The sequence below is a fragment of the Ictidomys tridecemlineatus genome, chromosome 8, assembly GCF_052094955.1.
Source record: "Ictidomys tridecemlineatus isolate mIctTri1 chromosome 8, mIctTri1.hap1, whole genome shotgun sequence".
Taxonomy (NCBI): Eukaryota; Metazoa; Chordata; class Mammalia; order Rodentia; family Sciuridae; genus Ictidomys; species Ictidomys tridecemlineatus.
In genome coordinates, this window is record NC_135484.1 from 108,714,150 (window position 1) to 108,728,379 (window position 14,230).

The 14,230-nt window shown below is 32.8% G+C and overlaps 1 protein-coding gene across 5 annotated transcripts in view; it reads right to left on the minus strand.

Annotated features, from left to right (window-relative positions):
• The window catches only part of Ubr2 (ubiquitin protein ligase E3 component n-recognin 2), a 141,721-nt gene that overhangs the window by 81,876 nt on the left and 45,615 nt on the right, over window positions 1-14,230 (minus strand). For 3 of the 5 annotated variants that reach the window (XM_040282678.2, XM_005318682.5, XM_078020004.1), the window contains exons 6-11: window positions 12,488-12,626; window positions 11,972-12,034; window positions 7,473-7,593; window positions 5,678-5,785; window positions 5,157-5,245; window positions 4,020-4,118 (exon numbers count right to left, since the gene is read on the minus strand). In XM_040282678.2, coding sequence (XP_040138612.1) covers window positions 4,020-4,118; window positions 5,157-5,245; window positions 5,678-5,785; window positions 7,473-7,593; window positions 11,972-12,034; window positions 12,488-12,626 — 619 coding nt within the window. Of the gene's footprint in view, window positions 1-4,019; window positions 4,119-4,188; window positions 4,288-5,156; window positions 5,246-5,677; window positions 5,786-7,472; window positions 7,594-11,971; window positions 12,035-12,487; window positions 12,627-12,925; window positions 13,063-14,230 lie in introns of those variants that run through there. The other 2 variants (XM_013355760.4, XM_005318681.5) reach the window with 2 other exon arrangements.

A 14,230-nucleotide genomic window follows, 5' to 3' on the forward strand; every position in this document is an offset into this window, starting at 1 on the left:
AAAATTTGAAGAATATTTCTAAGATTTAACCTCCCAAACATTCTAAGTTTAGATTAAATATTCAACAACAACCACAACCTAGGTAATTATGTTAATTTTTCCTGGAATATAAAGATAAGACATATATCCCATTTATTTTACAAGGCTAAAATCTAATTAAAACATACACACAGGAGGGAAACTGACCTACTTAACTTGTGAATATATATGCAAAAACTCTAAATAAAATACTTTCAAACTGGGCTTAGCAGTGTATTCAAAGAATGCACTGTGGCCATGTAACATTTGTAATACAGTATCAGCATGCTTCAAAAGAAGAAAAACCAACAAATATAATTAGCTATATTGATAGATCAATGATATAAATTTTTTCTTCTTCTTTTACCAATGAATGTATTTGTTGCATTAACCATACATGCACCTGTGTGGGTACACATACACAGAGACTATAGTAAGTTGCTTAGGCTGGCTCTAAATTTCCTATTCTCCTGTCTTAGCCTCCTGAGCTGCTGGGATTTATAGGCATGCACCACAATCCCCAGAAAAAATACCATTTATTCACTGAGCATCTTTTATGGTTGAGTCAAGAGCTGGAATCCCTGAGGGCCATAAAACAGAGCAAATCATAAGCCTTATCCTGCATTTAGAGAGGCAAAGCAAATGAACACTTAAAAGTTTGACAGTATAAGGTAGTAAATAAATGGGAAGTAGCAATTCTCTGGATTCATTTACTTTATATTTATTAGGTATCTTTAGTATTTATTTACTGGGTAAAATAATGGTTACTAAATATCTTTTAGCGATGTTAGGTAATCCCTCAGAGAAAACTGAAGACAGAACAAAACCAATTCTTGACACTGGAGCATTATAACATGTTTCCTGGTCTGTATTTTCACTTGTGTACATCTGTTCTCTCTTTTCACCCCTGCTAGTCTCATTAATTTTATTTATCTTGTGAACAACCAATAAAAAAATAAAAAATTAAAAAAAAAAGAAATTTGATGATGCATATGAAAATAAATGCAAGGATATCAAATCTAAAAAAAAAAAAATTTATTTATCTTGTCAAAGATATTAACACAGTAGTAGAATCGCCCAGGAGGCATTAAAGCAACACAGATAAGAACTTTAGTGGATACTCAGTCCACACTTCTACCTTGACTTCATACAGGATTATTTCCCTAACATCCCACATATGAGTGTTGAGCTCTGTTTGAATATTTCCACTGAGAGGATGTTACTTTCGCTAACATTTTTGTGTGTGTGTGTGTTTGGAATCATTACGTTTTTTGCCATTGGCTTTGAATTTTCTTTAATTTTTTATTTTATCCTGGGGCAGAAAATAGGTGAGTTCAAAAGTAAAATTATTTATCCAACTAAAACAATTTTAAAATAGGCTGGCTATTTATCCTGAACTACCTAACTCTAATTATTATTATTTTTTAGTTGTAGATGGACACAGTGTTTTTATTTTATTTATTTATTTTTTAATATGGTGCTGAGGATCAAATCCAGTGCCTTATATGTGCTAGACAAGTGTTCTACCACTGAGCTACAACCCCAGCCCTGGCTAATTCTACTTACTGAAGCATTTAAGTATCAGGATTCTAAACTTCGGAACCTGAATTATGGTAACCCTAGAATTTAGATGTGTCTGTCAAGCCAATGGAAGGGAGATTCCAGAAACAGATCTGAATCAGGGACATCAAGATGGTGTCAGAGGGTGAGGCCATTCTGAATATACTACTATTATCAGTCTCCCATACTTTCCACTAGCCCCAGGGTCTCGATACTAAGTCCTTTAAAGCAGTAAGTGTAGTGAGGAGAAAAATAAATCAAATTTTATTTTATTTTATTTTATTTTTTTTTTTAGAGAGTGAGAGAGAGAGGGGGACAGAGAGAGAGAGAGAGAATTTTAACATTTATTTATTTTTTTCTTAGTTCTCGGCGGACACAACATCTTTGTTGGTATGTGGTGCTGCTGAGGATCGAACCCGGGCCGCACGCATGCTAGGCGAGCGCGCTACCGCTTGAGCCACATCCCCAGCCCCCTAAATCAAATTTTATGTAATACCTTATGTCTAGAAATTCCACTCAGCTTTACATCAAAAACCTCTGAGTCATCCTTATATTTCTCCTTCAATCTCAATATCTGATCAGTCACCAAATCCAACATTCTTTAAACCCACTTGACTAGTTCTGCATATTTTACTACCTAAAAGTATCTTATATCCACTGTTAGCACCCTGGTTCCAGTTAACATAAATTCTTGTCTGGATCATTGCATTAGCTTCTAATTAGGTTCCCCACACTCACTTTTTAAAAAAATTTTTTAAAAATTAAAACAATTTTTTTAAGTTGTTGGTAGACCTTTACTTATTTTATGTGGTGCTGAGAATTAAACCCAGTGCCTCACACATGCCAGGCAAGTGCACTACTGCTGAGCCCTAACTCCAGCTCCACCACACTCACTTTTGATCTCTCAAATTTGATCCCTAAATTACAAACAGCATGATCTTTTAAAATCATTAATGTGATGATGTATCACTCAAAACTCTTCATTGGGACTGGAGATATAGCTCAGTTGTAGAGTGCATTCCTAACATGTGCCTGGCCCTGGGTTCGATCCCCAGCACCACAAACAAAAGAATCACAACAATTCTTCATGGCCCTCCTGTGATCTTAAGATAAAAATCAAATCTCTTAATTTAGCTTATAATAATAGCAACACTACAATATATTCTTTACTAGAACATATTCTTTAACAAAAAGCAATATGGGGCGGAAAAGTCATTTTTAAATCTGGAAAACAAGCCTTGTTAGTAAAGGAACTGTAAAACACTCTTAAACCTATATAATTTCACTCCATGTTCAAGAATCTTTAAGTGCAGTGGCTTTCCTGTTTCCTCTCCCTGTCTCAGGTTCTCAAGTGCTAGTACCTCCACATGAACCTTCCCTCAAGTCCCCACAGAGATCTTCCTCTCTGAGTTGTGGAAGAAGTTCAGATCTTGCTGGTTTTTTTTTTTTTTTCCCCTCCCAATGGTGGGGATGGAACCCAGGGCTTTGCACATGCTAAGTAAACACTCTACCAGTGAGCAACCCCACTCTCTCAAAGATACCAAATTCTTCAGAATTTTCATTAGAAAATAATTACCTACTTGGGTGACTCTTTCCCATTAAGTAGGGGCAAGAATCACGTCTGTCTTTGTTCACCATTGCATTTTTAGTTTTATGTGCCCAATAAATAATAGGTGCTCAACAAATTTATTGAATAAAAAACATAATTTTAAATTACTATGTGTATTAAAACATAATGATGGCTTTAGGAGCACATAGTGAAGCTTAATAAAAGACCATCCAATCATGATTCAATTGCTTTAGTCACCCCTTTCTTTTTATTTATTTATTTATTCTTTTTAGATATACATGACAATAGAGTATATTTTGATTAATTTTACATACATGGAGTATAACTTATTCTAATTAGGATACCATTCTTGTGATTGTACATTATGTGGAATCACACTGGTCCTGTATTCATATATGAGCATAGTGAAGTTATGTCTGGTTCATTCTACTGTCTTTCCTATTCCCGCACCCCTCCCTTCATTCCCCTTTGTCTAATCCAATGAACTTCTATTCTTCCCTTCCCTACCCTTTCTTTATGGGGAGGAATAGGTGAGTAGGAAAATTCTGCAAAATGAGATGGTACACAACATGCTCTCTGATTCTAATGTCAAGTATAAGTTTGATAAACCAATTAGCTTAATGTTAACTTTTAGTTCAATATCTCCAGAAAGTACTTTGAGAAAGTATGGATTGAGTTTCAGTGACTTTCCCCCAGAATTACTTAATATTCAAGGATATGTTCTAGTGTAGTTGAAGGTGTCTGGAGTCTGACTGCCTATTAGTAAAATATTACTCTATTCAGGAACACACAGATCTTAGTTTTCTATTATTTTAAAGCTTTATATCTGTTAGTTAAAACAAGAAAGTTCTTCTAGTCTTTCAGTACTTACAAGTGAAGGAACTGTGAATATCTGAACCGAGAGGTCTGCGATTGAAAACTCTCTGTCGTGGTCATCTGTCACATAATCACTCTGCAAACGCTCATAGTTCTATTAAGAAGGCAAAAAAAGGCAAGGAGTGCCAGCTATCAGTTACAAAGAAAAGGCAAGCACTACTCACCAGAGTAGGTGCAGTGAAGAACTGGACAGACAGAGCAGTCACCGACACTGCTCGCTCGTGATCATCCTCCATAAAATCTCTCTGCAACTGCTGGTAATTCTAAACAACAAGGGGGAGATTCACCTCTAATCCACATTGACCAAAGGGTTAAGGATTATAATGAAGTCAGTGCTGGATAACTCAATAGGATAACACTGCTATGAGAACAACAACTGGAATAATTTCTACCAATTAAATCCTGTATAAATATTGATTCACTAAAACCTGTGGAATCTTATATAAACAGTGATTTTTCTGGAGCCCAAAGTTGTGTATTCAAATCCTAGGATGATATTTTAACTGGTGGGGCCAAATACAGTAACATAACAATGTCTTTCATAAAAACAGATTTTCATTACTTCTGGATGTGTATTAGAATCATTTGATGACTCCTGCAAAGTACACATGCTTGGGCCCCATTCTTGGTGAAGTTGCTTCAATAGATTTGAGAATGGAACATAAACACATGTATTTTGAAAGAGCTCTCCAAATAATTCTTACATGCTCCCTTAATTAAGAACTCCTAATTCAGGGGAATAGAAAAATATGTGGTTAGTTTAATCAAATGTTGCTGAAAGGAAGAACTCAACCTTTATCAACCACGGAGTTCATAATTCCTAAATCTTATATGCATATTGTTTCAACCAAGATTATTGTTTCCTTAATAGGACCAATGCATAATTCACAATGGCACAGATTTAATTCTTCCTTTATCACTTTGTATTTAACAAATACTACATAGATGGATATTTATGTTATCAAGGGAGATGTTAAATGTTTTACTACTGTAACTTTATTTTATTGATAAAAGATAAATCAATGTTGATGTATTATTATGCGAATTTTTTTTAAGTTTTGAAAAAATTTTAGGTTATAGTATCCTTTATATAACCTATTTCATAAATCTTCAAAACTCAGAAAACACTTACTTTTGCAAATCGAATGGCAAATAGTTTCTTGTATTTCAAATCCATAAGTAGGCTGCTCATGAATAATTGATGATATACACTCCTAGCACCTTTAGAAAAAGAGTAGGTGTAAGATATTGCTATACTCAAGAAGCCAAAAATTACTTTAAAGTTTTTATGTGATTGTCTTCTAAAACTCCCAAGAACAAAAGTCTACATGTTTTTCTTAGTACAGATTTTGTGCTAAGAAAATTAGGTTTTCTAAATATAATTTTCTAACACAATATAAGGTTATTTAATTTGCATCATAGACCAAAAATGTTGCTGTTTTTCCCAAAGGTTAAGACTGTACTCCTGCCCCTACTTATTTTTAAATTATTTTTTTAGTATTGGGGAATGAACCCAGGGCCTCACACATGCTACATACATACTTATTCCACCACTAAACCATACTACACACAGGTCCTGCAATGCTAATTTGAAAATGAAAAGACCTTTAACATCCCAACCCTTTATACCTTAAAAGCAGTTAAGAGATTCACCTTTCCATAATTTGGAATCACTAAGCATCAGTCTATCCACCAGACAAGAGTTTTCACCATATGGTCCTTCCTGTAATCCAACTTGACATAAAATCCGGCGAAGGCCATCTTTAAATAGGAGGAACAGTAGACATGAGATGGCTACTTCAAATATTATAAAGTGACATTTTAGTACATGTTCAAATGGATATATATAGTTATGTATCTTATTAAAGGTCAAATTTACTTAGAAAAAGTGAACAATAACTATTGTTTTTACAAAAAGGAAAAAAAGTGAAATCTCACATTATATACAACTCTTTTAATGAATTAGAGAAAAACACCATAAAACAACTGATAGTGCACACTTATATTATTACATACATATAATACATACTTATATTAAATATTGTTTTTTAAGCACTTATGTTAATTAAAGTAGATGATAATTAAATGGTTATATACTCCAAAATAACTGAAGATAGGTATAATATAAAATTGCGCTAACATTTAAAAAGAAGGGATATGACTTCTGGACTATATATATTTCAGAGTTGCTACACAAAATGTTCTTCATTTGTTAAACAAAAATTCACTGTGGATCTGCCATAATGAAAGGCCCTAGATGACAAATTCCAATATCTTCTAAATGCTAAACTTTAGAAAAGTTCTTCAAATATGAATATAAGCCTTAAAATAACGAAAACTTATCATATTTTGTTCCATACTGTACAATTCAAATATCTACTTTTAGTCTTCAAGCATGCAAAATTTTTAAAAATGGAATTTTTATTATAAAAGCTGTCAGAAATCATTTAAAAGCCTAAAGACAAAAATCTCATATAAGTTTTAAATATTTAATCATTCAAGGTATTGATGATAAATGTCTCAAAGAAAAATTTCAGCACAAAATTACTTTCATGATATTATTCATTAATACCACAGCACAGTACTTGGCATATAGGTAACCAATAAAGAAAACCAAAACTAAAGAATATGGGGCCAAGAAAAATTTGGAAGACACTTTCTAGGCAAAGCAAGTAAAAATGTTCTCCTAAACTTCTGCACCTCCATATTTGCAACTGTCAGTTTGCAGTGTGGCAATGCTCTAAAAGCCTTTGGTATTAATATTTTAGTTATTTTCTCTATTGTAACACTGGGATGTCATTTATCAATAGCCTTGGCTAAATAGGAATATGACAGGTAACTTAGATCTATCCCTATTTACTCTTCAGTGTTATACACCAAACTTATTTTTGGCTTTGAACATGAGGGTTCATTATTGTTACCATTAAATTATCTAATTTGTGAACTGCAGAAAAGCAAACAAGACAAAGCAAAAATACAAATCAGTAACTCTCAATTTGCAAATTTTCAGAGTAGCAAATTATTGCTAACCAAAAATTGTTGGAGACAAAACAAAGATACTAATACTAGTGTTTTACCATTTAAACTGCCTATCATTGGGTTTTATTTACAGCAGCATCTTCCAGCTTACTAGCTTATGAAGAGTTCTACAGGATGCTCCATTTCTCAAAAGGTTCATATAGGAAGTTACTGAGATTTATATTGCATTAGCATCTTAAAATTGTTCATAATTGTTTAGCCCATTGTTCCCTGTATTATTTGAAGTGAAAAATCCCTTGTGGGACAAAATTAGGTAAACTCAGGTTTTCTGTGTAAAAAGATCCTAAAATGGTATTTTAAAATGTGAAATTAAAGCAATGATTCCACTTGATCTTTTTTCCAAAAAGTTTTGCAAGGACATATGAGTTCATTTTTTAATAATTAATTAGTGCAAGTTTTATGAACTTACCTGAATATCCAATAATACTTCCCAGCCAAGACAAAAGTTTCAAACCAAAATTCTGATGTGCAACAATAGATGAATGCATAACTTGAACTTTGAGTGGCTTTGTCTGTCTACTGGTATTTCTCTTAAAAAGAAATAGCAAGATGAAAAAACTAACTTAAAAAGTCTATTTTATCAGAAGAAAAAAGTTAACATTTCACTTAATATAACCAAACCATCATCATCATCAAAGGAGTTTTTCATGTAGAAAAGCACTGCTTTGATTGCTTTACTTCATTCAGATCCTAATTTTCTAGAAGGAATCCTAGGATTCACACAAAAAGGTAAGAAGACCCAGCCTGTGAGTAACCTGAATCTTTAGTAATAATATATCTTAAGATCTGTGGTACCAGTTATAAATTATTTAAATGCTTAAACTTGCTTTATGTCTCTAATTTCTTAATATAATTTACATTACTTAATTTAAATAATTTACTCCATTACATAGATGTGATTATGCTATTAATACTTTAAAATCATGGAAAAATACATATAACAAAATTTATCACAACTAATTTAAGTGTATAATTCAGTATTGTTCAGTATATAAAATAAATCTTCAGAACTCTTCATCTTGCAAAACTCAAACATTTTATCTATTAAACAAGTCCCAATGGTTCCCTTCTCTAGCAATTATCATTCTACTTTTCTGTCTCTATGAATCTGACTAACTAGGTACCTCATATAGGTAGAATCATACAGTATTTATCTGTTACTTATTTCACTTTGCCTAATGTCCCCAGGGGTTGCCCATGTTGTAGCATATTTCGAATTGCCTTCATTTTTAAGGCCAAACAATATTCTACTGTATGTTATGCTACATTTTGTTTCTTTATTCATCTGGTAACAGACACTCCGGCTGTACAAATTTCTGAGACCCTGCTTTCAATTCTTTTGTGTATATGCCCAGAAGCAAAACTGCCTAATCATGTGGTAATTCTATTTTTATCTTTGTAAAGACTTGCTACATTGTTTTCCATAGTGGCTACCACCATTTCACATTCCCATGAGCAATCCACAATGGTTTCAATTTTTCTATATCCTTGTCAATATTTTTCTTTCTGGAGAGAAGTCATCCTAACGGGCATAATGTGGCAACTCAGTATCTCACTGAGATTTTGATTTGCATTTCCCTAATGATTAGTGATGTTAAACATGTTTTCATGTGCTTATATTTTCTTGGTAGAAATGTTTATTCAAGTCTAACAAATATTTTTTTAAAAAACACCTTTTTACCCCTTTTCATTTTTTGAATCCTCATTTCAAATCCTGCTTCATCCTATCTTCATTAACTATATTAACATGATATGTCTTTGCATATTTTTTCCATGTACATATATTCTATATGTACACTATATTTATGAACATACTTACAGGTATGTATGTATAAGGGATAAATTCCTAGGAGAAGTAAAGCTTTAGTCAAAAGTTACTAGATTGTTTTTACATGTGTATTCCTATTCTCTGCAAAGATATTTTATTACTCTAATTTCATTTTGATGTGTATAAGTTCCTATTTTAGGGCTGGAGTTGTGACTCGGTGGTAGAGTACTCGCCTAGCACATGGGAGGCACTGGGTTAGATCCTCTGTACCACATCAAAATAAAGTGAAGGTATTGTGTCCACCTACAATTAAAAAAATATTTTTAAAAAGTTCCTATTTTATTGATTACTAATGAATTAAAGATTCTCTTCATGTATACTGGCTGCCTAGATTTTCTGTTGTGATCTGTTTTGTTATCTTTTGTCCATGTTTTTAATTCGATTATTCTGTACTTTCCTCAAATCTGCCATTTGTCTGTTGACTTTGTTTATGCAATATTTTGCCATGATTTTTTTTTTATGTAGCCCCAAACTGTGCAATTTCTTTTCTAATGCTGGGGTTCTAATTTTGGTTAAGAAGCACTCTCCCTTGTAGTTGTCTAGGTTTTCCTCAGATGAGTATCTATTTCTGGACTCTGTATTCTATATCACTAATGTATCTGTCTAATCCCATGCAAACACAACCAAGGATTACAAATACTGATTTTTTTAAAAAAGGAAAAATTAAAAAATATTATCGAATGTATAAGGAGGTATGAAGTGACAAATGTGAAAGAAAAAAATAACAAAATTAAGGAAAGAACTTTGTCTCTAAATCTTAACATTCTCATTCCTGAAAACAGTCCAAAATCATTACCAGTCCTTTTTAAGAGTATCTTTGAACATTAGAACTACAGTATTATAACATTCAATACAGCATGAACACTTTCTAAAATTCTTATTTGGTAATAATTTCAATTTACAATAAGAATAAAATGGCAAAGTACATCCATATAACCTTTTGTTTTCCAGATTCAATCTGCTGTAAATTTTTTTTTAAATATTTATTTTTTAGTTGTAGGTGGACACAATACCTTTATTTTATTTATTTATTTTTATGTGATGCTGAGGATCAAACCCAGGGCCTCACACGTGCTAGGCGAGTGCTCTACTGCTGAACCACAACCCCAGCCCTCATCTGCAATAAATTTTACCCCAACTGTTTTATCATTTGCACATATTTCTCTATGTACTTTTTTTTTAAAATCACTGAGGGTGTCATTCACAGAATGACCTTTTATCCATAAATACTTCAGTATGCATTTCCTGTGAAAGGGAATATTCTTCTAATGACCACAGGACAGTTTCCGATGCACTATTAAATTGATTATGTTTAGTAAGACACTTAGAAATTAAAGAAATGGGGCTGGGATTATGGCTCAGCGGTAGAAGGCTCGTCTAATACATGCAAGGCCCTGGGTTTGATCCTCAGCACCACATAAAAATAAATAAAATAAAGGTATTGTATTTAACTACTTCTAAAAAATAAATATAAAAAAGAAATTTAAATTTAATTCATGAGATACCATTTTATACACATCAGATTGGCAAAATCTTTAAAATCTGACAAAAGAATACTCCACAGCAGGAGTATTTGTCACAGCAAAACAAACCTGGAAACATCCTCATGGAAAATTGTGGTATAATCATCAGTGGAATACAAAGGTTAAAGAAAGAATGAATTAGAGTAATGTATCAGAACAGAAAAATCTAAAAATAACACTAATATGATAAGGCAAGTTGCAATAGAATATATTTAGCATGAATCTTGTAGGTATGTGCGTGCATGTAGGTATGTGGTATTGGGGATTGAACCCAGGGGCATTCTACCCTGATTCCTAGGCTGGCCTTGAATTTGTAATCTTCTTGCCTTGGACTCCTGAGCTGGGATTACAGGTATGAGCCACCATGCCCAGTTTCAGTATGAATCTTTTTAAATGACGTTTAAAGACCTCTACAACAATACACTTCATACTGACAGGAGTTTAATGTATGAAGCACAAGAAATGAGCAAAGTGAATTAATGCAAGTAGTTCTTTTTATGTAAAGAGGAAGGAAAATGGAATTAAGAAGAAATGATTTGGGAGCTTCTATACATTTTTATTTATTTCAAATAAGTAAGAAGAAAATAAGTTTCAATAAATACAGGTGTTCACTGTGTTATTTCTATTTTTCTATGTATTTAAAATACTTTATAATATCTAAAATTATTTTTTAAGTTGGGAGTGATGGTGCATGACTGTCATCCTACCTATTCAGGAGGCTAGGCAGGAGAACTGCATATCTGAGGCCAGCCTGGGCAATTTGATGAAAATCCGTCTCAGGGGCTCTTTAACACTGAGATGTAGCTTAGTGGTAAAGAGCCCCTGAGTTTAATTCCCAGTTCCACCAAATGAAACAAAATCAAACAAAAACAAAAAATCTATAGATGCAGTTACATGGAATAGTTAAGTAACAAACTTTAAAAAATAATACAGTAAAGACTATTAAGCTACTATCTTGCTATCATGTATCAAGAAGCACCATTCTCTGAATTCTAATTTTGGTGCTAAAGACCAATTTAATTAATAAAAGGGAATGTGAAATCCTATTACTTAAAAACAAAACAAAAAGCAAAAAAACTTCTAAAATTTCTTATCTATCTATTAATTCTCTATTATCAATCTTACATAGTTTTAAAAAGCTAGATAAAGCCAGGTGTGGTTGGTACACATCTGTAATCCCAGCATCCTGGGAGCCTGAGGCAGGAGGATCATAAGTTCAAGCCAGCCTCAGCAATTTAGCAAGGCCCTAGGTAACTTAATGAGACCCTGTCTCAAAATAAAAAAGAAAAAGTGCTGGGGATATGGTTAGTGGTTGAGTTGCCCCTGGGTTCAACTCCTGGTACCAAACAAAACAATATAAAACAAAACAAATAAACAAACTACATAAAATAATGTAATACTCAAAAGAAACATTACCTGTAAATATGATTTAGTTGACTTTGGCTTTACATTCATGAAAGAATAAATATTGCCTCTTTAATTTAGTGTTTATTCATAAACACTAAATTAAAGAGGCAATAAAAAATAATAGTACAGGCATGTTTTTAAGTTACTTACCACAATTACTGATTTTGCTTGCTCACAATACTGGAAGTCTCCATATCGAACAGACCTACGTCCCTATAAATAAAAATAAATTAATTTGTAAAAACATTCAATTCAATAGTAGTACCTTATAAACTGGTAAATAAACAAATGTACTTGAACAAATCACTAGTCAATTTTTAATATTTACAATATTCATTCTACTCATCAATGATAAGTAAATTCAAGTTTTCTTTCAAAAATATCCTTTTTCAAACCATTAGTGCATGTTTCTTTCAACAACACAACATTCATTCTACTAGGTTTTTATAATTTCCCTTTTCATAGATGAATATTTTAAATGACTAGGTAGAATGAAGATAACTATACATTTCCTTTTAAACTTTCTGACAACTGCTAACAGTTACACCAATATACATTTGGGCCAAAATTCAAATGAAATTTTTTAAATAGCCAATTTTCTGCAGTAAGTTATCTGTAGTAGCAGTTCAATTTATTATACGATGTCAATATGATGAAATCACTTACATCTCGATCCACTGTTGTTGCAAAACCAATGGCTTCTTTTTGAGTACAGTTAACAGCTTTCTGGAGAGTATAAATTACTTGTTCATAGGTGTGAACCTCATCATTAAACAACATACAATAGTAGGTGTCGCTCTTTTCTCTGTGGGATAAAACATTAATGATGGATTATCTATTTGAATATTATGTTGTTCCAGGCTGATTAATATTAATAGTATACTCTGCCTTATAGAATGTGAGAGGTACTGGGCATGTATCATTAAAGAAGTCGTCTTGTAGTCTCTGCTCTGTGTCATTACAGTTACACTTTGGTGGAGAAAATACTGAATGTATAACTGTATGTGACCTGAACAGAAGGATACTAGTGCAGGATATAATAGGTCTGGAAGTTCAGAGAAGAATTGCTAAAGAAGCAATCTAAAACCCAAAGTCAGACATGACTCCATCTCCAAATCTGCTGGCAATTCACTTTCTTTTTCCCAGGTTAATATCTCTACTGCATAATGAAACATAATAGCAAAAATGTTGTAAGTTCTTGCTATCAATTCCCCTCCACCTCCCATAGATTAACATTCAATAATGTTTGTGGACATTTTTGGTTGTCATGACTGGGCTTGGGGATGCTATAGACATTTATGGACAGATGGCAGAGATGCTGCTAAATATCCTACAATTTATCAGACAGTTCTCTTGACAAATAATTTATCTGGTTCCAAGTGCCAATAGTGTCAAAGTTGAGAAACCCTAGGCTACAGGAATGTTGAAAGCAAAGGAATAGAGTTGGCAAAGGTAAATTTGGGGAGCTGAGAACCAGAAAAAAGGAAGAGATCGATGTGAAATTAGTGTGGTCTGGAGAGAAGTAAAACCTTGAATAATGGATTTTTATTTTTGCCATCTTACGGACAATCAAAGACTTGTAACAGGAGATATACCTAAAGAGATATGGATGATTTAAGTTAATGGGTAGATAAAGAAAACTAAGAGGGAAAATATTACAAGAAAATCAAGTTGGGGGGTGCTGGGGTTGTGGCTCAGTAGTGGAGCGCTCGCCTGGCACATGCAGGGCCCTGGGTTCGATCCTTAGCACCATATATAAATAAATAATAAAGGTATTGTGTCCAACTACAGCTAAAAATTAAATATTTAAAAAAAAAAGAAAAGAAAATCAAGTCAGATATTCATTTCCCTTCTATGCTGATAGGTCTGAACAATAAAACAAAAACTATTCTATTCTCTAGGCTCTAAACTCAGATCATTTAATCCCAACCTGAATTTCATGAAGGTAACAGTTAAAAGGCACTAAGTAATTTTCAATATTTCAAAAAAACTTCACTATAGCAACAACTCATTTTGTTAAAAAACACTTTACCCACTAGCTCAATTCTCTGAAACTCACTAAGAAATCAAAAAAGAAATACTACCAATGTCCAGCTTGAATTCATCCTTTGCTACAGACACAATTCCAACAAGTTTGGTTTCACTTTTTAATTAAAGAGAAGGTTTAGGCAAACATATTAACAAGGAAAAGTAAGCCCTTCTCCTTAATACAGTGGTGGCTGAATCCAGCTCTCTGGTCACAAGTCCATTACCTCAATAATCTAAGTAAAAATGGTAGCTGCATGCTAAAAAGAAATCATTTTAAGTGTGGAATACATTTTATAATTAGAATCAAAATGATTAAAATTGAGCAAGTATTTATTCAAACCACTTACACTGAAAATCTCATTCCCTAAGATGTATGATACA